This window comes from Schistosoma mansoni, assembly GCF_000237925.1.
Source record: "Schistosoma mansoni, WGS project CABG00000000 data, chromosome 3 unplaced supercontig 0077, strain Puerto Rico, whole genome shotgun sequence".
NCBI lineage: Eukaryota > Metazoa > Platyhelminthes > Trematoda > Strigeidida > Schistosomatidae > Schistosoma > Schistosoma mansoni.
This window is the reverse complement of record NW_017386007.1, coordinates 100,055-106,930: the sequence shown is the minus strand read 5'-3', so window position 1 is coordinate 106,930 and position 6,876 is coordinate 100,055. Positions and strand designations below refer to the sequence as shown.

At 36.8% G+C, this 6,876-nt stretch overlaps 1 protein-coding gene across 1 annotated transcript in view; it reads right to left on the bottom strand.

Annotated features, from left to right (window-relative positions):
- The window catches only part of Smp_069670 (vacuolar protein sorting (vps33), putative), a gene marked incomplete at its 5' end in the record, with an annotated part of 19,812 nt that overhangs the window by 11,459 nt on the left and 1,477 nt on the right, over positions 1-6,876 (bottom strand). Inside the window, 3 exons of the mRNA XM_018791363.1 lie at positions 285-359; positions 965-1,055; positions 4,326-4,483. Coding sequence (XP_018645424.1) covers positions 285-359; positions 965-1,055; positions 4,326-4,483 — 324 coding nt within the window. The remainder of the gene's footprint in view (positions 1-284; positions 360-964; positions 1,056-4,325; positions 4,484-6,876) is intronic.

Genomic DNA, 6,876 nt, shown 5'->3' with positions numbered 1-6,876 from the left:
ACGGAGCTGAAACGTAGAGAACTACCACAACCGTCGTCAAAAATGTGAAAGTATTTGTAAACAGTTGTCTACACGAGATTCCTAATGTCCTTTGGCTGGATACCGTCAGCAACAGCCTACTGTGGAAGAGAACAAACTGATTTACAGTCGAGGAAGTAGCTAGAAAAAGATGTTGGAAGTGAATAGGACATAGATTGTGGAAATCATCAGACTGCATGACAAGACAAACGTTAACTTGAAATCCTGAAAAGGAATGAAAAAGAGGAAAATACATAGAACATTACCTTGCTGAGCTCTTAAAATTGATAGGAAATCATCAGTGCTCACATATTTTTGTATTTCTTCTGCAAGTGAAGTATCTAAAAGGAGTTTAGTTACATACAAAAGTAACAGTAAACTAAAAAATAAAGTCATTTGATTTGGTTCATTAAAAGATAATAGTCAGTAAAGAGTAATTAATGTTTATAAATCAAGGAACATAGGATAGTCTAGTTCAACAATGAAACTGTGTTACATTTGAGGTTCTACCACGTTACTGGATGATGGTTTTATCATCACAAACTTACCAAAGTTCAAAATACAGACCGTTAGAATTCTGACTTTGTAGTATATAAATATCATGTTTACCATTGCACCCCAAAGGCATGGTTCAATAATAAAAGTAATCAACACTTCGTATTCGCCATCTGATTTATACTCCATTGAGGTGTTATCTAGTTGCGGTTATCAGGATGAACAATATACGAAGTTTAAGGATAATATCGAATACCGACCACCACAGTGGGATAGCATCGACAAGGAGTCACAAACTAAAACAAAACAGTTATTCATTGCTTCTTAATTTTGAAAAAACTCTCCAAGCGACGTTGGTCCATGATTAAAACTGACCTTCAAAAGATGCTGAAAGAAATCGATAAATCGACTGTTTAAAAACCAGTGCTATTTTGGAAAAAAAAGAACTCACGTATCTCCAGCTGTGATTGTTTTGATCGAATTTCGGGAATTCGACTAACAGCAAGGCGTAAATCAGTTAGTTCTTTGGCTGACTTGGATTGCTTTAAATATGTATATAAAACGAAGAATTCTACAATTAGTCAGTGATAATAAGGAAGAAGCATAACACAATACACACCAGGCAGCTTTGGTCGATTACTAGCTGTACAGAAAAGACTTAATGAGATTGATTTGGTTAATATTATCTTCTGGTGTCCCATATGCGACATGCTAACATTTAACTAAAGATCATACATTCAACGAAGAAATAATCAAGGTTGACGTGATCAATAAATTCATTCACAAAAAAGTATGTATATTGTGAAGTTTAAGTCTCTGAGCTGGATAATTTGATCGTGGAGTTTTCATCGTTATTCTGAACGACATTATCACTAAATTCAGGTAGAAGTGAAGTGTTCAAATTTCTCCACATATGGCTCACAGCTTGTCCTGTCGACCTCGATCTTGACTTGTCATTGTTGATCTTTAGCCTGTTACTCCTCACTTTTTTATTTTGATTGTATCTCTCATTGATTTGATTCTTGGTCCTATATTTGTCCGTGATTTTTCTGATTGGTTGATAGATTCGATCGGCTTCAATTAAAAAAAACTGGAGACTCAAGTATATCGGAGGCAGATACACACAGATCAAATTCTCGATTCTAGTAGCAACAATCCAAGAACTCACAAAATCAACTACCTACAAAGTCTGTTTAAGAAGGCGAAGACACGCTACAATACACCTGCAGCGCGGAAAAATGAAGGAAAATATCTAAAGGCTATCTTTCAAGAGAACGGCTACCCAGTCAACTTCATCAAAAAATAACCAAACGCATCAGCAGAAACAGAGTCACGTACAGAAACCAACAAACGGATCACCCCACCCTACATAAAAGGCGTATCAGAAACTACAAGATTATTGAAGCCTTTTAGAATAGGCGTAGCATACAAACCAACAAAATCATTTCAATCAATCCTATGAAAACCAAAGGACGAAATGGAAAAAGAAAACTGAACATCATCTACAAAATAAATTGTTCCAACTGCGAAAAACAGTACATCACACTAAGTGCATACCCCCTTCACCTTCAACTGCACGAACAGCAATTAGCGATCAAACGCCATGACGTATCCTTACCTACACCAATGCATATATGGACAATTGTAGATACACTCGACTGGTAAAATATCAAGATCTTGGATAGAAGGATTTCTAAAAACATCGGAGAATTTTTAAAAGGACCAAGAATCAAATCAATGGGAGATACAATCAAAATAAAGTAAAGAGTAACAGGTGAGTCATATGTGGAGAAATTTGAACACTTCACTTCTACCTGAATTTTGTGATGTCGTTCAGAATAACGATGAAAGCTCCACAACCGAGCCATCCAGCCCAGAGATTAAAACTCCGAAATCATACACCTCAGGTATAAATCTTCACCATCTCAGTATGTAAGTAGTAGTTGTGAATTCGTGTACACAGCAATGAACTATTTGAATTTAAAGAGCTTTATTTGTGTAACGTTAGTTTAGTGTTTCAAGTCATCTACCCTCAAATACCACGTTGTTGATTAGGACCTACGTTACAGAGACTTTGGTTTGGGCAACAGATTAATATCATTAACCTTCCTGTATAAGGTGTTGATCAAGGAGGAGGACATTATGCCGTAATTTGTTATTAAAATGCGTCAATTAATTAAACCACGATTTTCGCCAGCAACTTAATACAACGAAAAGTTAGCTCTGATGTTAATGTATTGTTTCATAATAACACGTGGTTAGCATATTACTGAAAACACCATAATAGTGGCTTCACAATGAAACTGGGACAATGAGATCAATCATAGGGAATGATGCGGAACGCCTTGGTTATACTTAGTTTCCTAACTAGAGGGCTGCCAGACCAAAACGTGACACAAATCCATCAAGTCACTGACAAGTGGACTGAGCCATGTTGGGAGGTGTAGACTACCTGGTTGGGATTCACCAGATGATAGCAACCGATGGTTAGAGACCTTGAATGACATGGCTCAAAATCGTTTGGAATGGCGAAGGTGCATCCACTCTTTGTGTTCTACCAAATTCGAATCTTCTGAATTCTTTATGTCTCTATCTTTTTTTCTCTTTTCAAATTTATTTCACTGGATTATACTCAATAACATCTTCAACCCCTCATCTTTCCGATTACTTCTTATACTCTTACTATCTCTACCATTATGGGATTTGAATCGACAACTGCATCTCTGTGTTAATGTGGTATGGTAACTCGAACTGATGTACGTATGTAAGAAGTTCTACGTTGTGACTGACTGAAATACTCTAGATTATCATTTTTAAGGTTGGCTTGAGCTACATGCCATTGCTTCAAGTAAGTTATGGTCTTTACAATCTAAGAGTTGTCAATAACCCATTTAGACTTTTGGGTCAGTTGAATTACTACTTAGTGTTCCAAGCATTGTTCCAGTTGCATGGTTTGAAGATGAATCACACTACCATTATGTCACCTTAATGAGTTTGATCAGTTGACTATTGTTAAACAATCCCGTTAACTATTTATTTTCTTTTCCTCACAGCTGCTGATGATAATTATAAAGACAATTCTAGGTCTACATTTAAGTTATCTTTGTTCTTCATTGCATTCAAAGATCACTGAGATGAATTGGTGAATATTTATCAATAAAGAAAAGTTGAACTATTCGTATTCACTCAATACTCTCACATCAATCAAGCCACTAAACCACATTATTTTATTTTATTTAAACACATAAATATTGGTACAAGGAAGCACCAGATACATATGCGCCACACAAATCTCATTTGGTTTGTGTGGGGGCTGTGATACTACCCAGGTGCCCAAACTGAACCAGGTGGTTTTCTTAGGGGGCCACACCCCGAGCCTTTGACCTAAAGATCTGATCCATAAGTCATTGGAGCATCGTGAGGAGATGTAGTCCCATGATAGCCGGTGACCAACAATTGATTCATACGCCATTTGTTTCCTCAGGATACTGGAGCCCATGTGCACCATTGGTTTGGAATCAGGATTTTCCAACTCCCCTAGGTGGACTCGCAGTGTCCACTAACCCGGTTAAAGAGCCGGAAATTCGCTTTCCGTCCTCTCAATTTTGTAAACAACACCCCCGCCACGCTAAAGCATTGAGTAGGACTTCCCTGGCAAAGGCTGTGTACGTGTGGCCATATGAGAACATTTCGAGAGGGATAGCGGACTCTCCCCACTCTCGGCCGTACCAGGACATTTGGGGGCAACAATTGGCGACGGCCTTGATCAAGTCATAACAGATTATATATATCATCAATATATATTAGCTTACTGTAACAATGTTAGATATTTCTTTTGTAATTTTGGATAGAATTAAACCAACTTCAGAAAATTTTTGATCTCTTATTTCAGCATATACCATATCTGATGAATTGAGTATGAATTTTTTAGAAGCTTCATTATCAGTTTGAAGACATGGACGACAAATACCTGTAAAAAATATAAGAAAACGAGTTAGGATATTGAAAACTAAACAGACAGAAGATTCTCAATATAAACAGGTCTTTATTATTTCACCGGAACTTTTGAACATTAATAATTACAAGTAATAATGAGTTATTATTACTGTAATTACCGAATAAACTAACAGCTAACAATTTAGAAGAATCAGCGAAAATAGCATAGCTATTTACTAATCAATGGTGATACTAAATTACAAACTATTGATAACCTAATTACATGAAGAGTCGATCAGTCAGCTACAACGTAGGATCAGGCACATATATTTATTTATTTAAACACATATATATTGGTACAAAAGGGCACCAGGTACATATGCGCCACACATATATGCATTGGTTCAAGTTGCCATACCTCATTAGCACAACAAGATGAATACCGAATTCATAGAATCAGTTAATTTAGTGGTGTTAATATATAAAAGAAAGGTTGTACATAAGGATATAGTACAGGGAGGAAGACAGATATGAAACAATTTAATCTCAAGGTTTAAGGGAAGTTAAAGACTGTGTATACACCTACGCCATTGTGATCGATTCTGAGCCATGTCACCTAGAGTCTCCAACCATTGGTTAGGATAATCACCCGGACCCCGACGAAGTAGTCTGCATCTACCAACATGGCTCAGACTAGAAGTTAGTGACTTCAAGCACTGATGACACGTTTTGGTTTGGCCACCCCTAATTCTCTTCCAACTATCCCCAATACTAGTCAGTATTGCATGTCGTGGTAATTAGTGTTCAGACATGAGTAACACGTGGCCCAACCATCTCGGTCGATCAAGATTCATGACCTCATCAACTGATTTACCATCATTTCCTAATACCCTGTGTCTAACCTCACTATTACTTACTCGGTGATCCCAACAGATGCGAGTAGTATCTCCAAGATATGTGATCAAATACTGGTAACTTACGAGTATCTTCTACTCTTAATGGCCACGTTTCGCAGCCGTAAATCAAAACAGAACGAACTGCTGTGCAGTATACTCGTCCCTTAATTGATAGACGGATATATCGCCTTTGTCATAGGTGACGTAAGTTGGCAAAATCCAAACGAGCTTTTTTGAATCTGTGAAGAGATTTCGTCAGACACCAACCCATTAGGGCTGATCAGACTTCCAAAATAAGTGGACTTGTCGACGCGTTCGACTACTTCACTCCCTTCCTTAGTTTAGGTGTTGATGCAGGCCAGTCCTAGAGTAACAATTTACATTTAGGGGGGAGAGACGCATTCCAAATATCCTGGCATTGTTACTCAGTGCTACCAAAAGACTCTGCATTTTATCAGCGTCTTCACTAAACAAGACTATGTCATCTGCGTATTTTAAGTCGAACATAAATAAATACAGTTAAATAAGTAATAGTATATGTAACTAATAGGAAAATAAAACGAATTCGCCAAATACACAAAGTTCTATTTATTAATAAATTATCATAAAACTATATAAGGATAAAATCCTTCGACGTCTTTCAACACTATGATTAGACAGTTGAGAAGATCCGTTGATTTTCTATTCCGAAATATACCAATTCACTGTACCACTTGAATATCTCATACTCTTATTGTGTGTTTAATACTACAATGTACTGTGTTACCTTTTTAGAAACAGTGATGAAACAAATCAATAGCTCCCTTGATGGCGATATTAAACCGTATGTTAGGAATTCGTTGAGATTTAATAATATGATGGAAATGCCCAATTAGATTCACAGAAATAAAGAACAAGAGATAAAAACTGTTGTGAAAAGTAAGTCACTAAAATAACGAGTTACAGAGAAGTATAGAAGACATAATCATTATGACAATAGAAATATTGTAGGTCATCAAGTGATGGATAGTGGAAATATCAGGTGTCTTAAGAAAGTGCATAAGATTTAGAATTGAATTTCGACTTGTTGACTAACAAGTTCATGTCAAGTTCACCATGAAATTTGAAAGATTTGTTTTCAATCTCGATTTAAACAATGAATGTGAATTGACTGACAACTTTTAAAGTAAGTATGAGAACGGCTGTTTAATCTTGACCATCATCAACCGGGTCTGTTGTTAGATAACAACTCACTGAAGATATTGGTGGATATATCGCTCAATTTCGTGGATAGGTTGAAGTTAGACATTAATACCGTTGGATGGCGGTTCTGTGGTCTAAAGGTTAAGTGTTCGCGCGCAAAACTGAATGTCTTGGGTTCGAACCCCGCTAGCAGGACTGTGGATGCACACTGCTTAGTGGTCCCATAAAAGGATGAAACGGTCGTCCATTACTTCCACCTTTTCCATGGGGATCTAGCTTTAATTGACCCATTAATTCAACTATTAAAATTGAAATCACTAAAATGTATAGATCAGTAGAGACAATAATC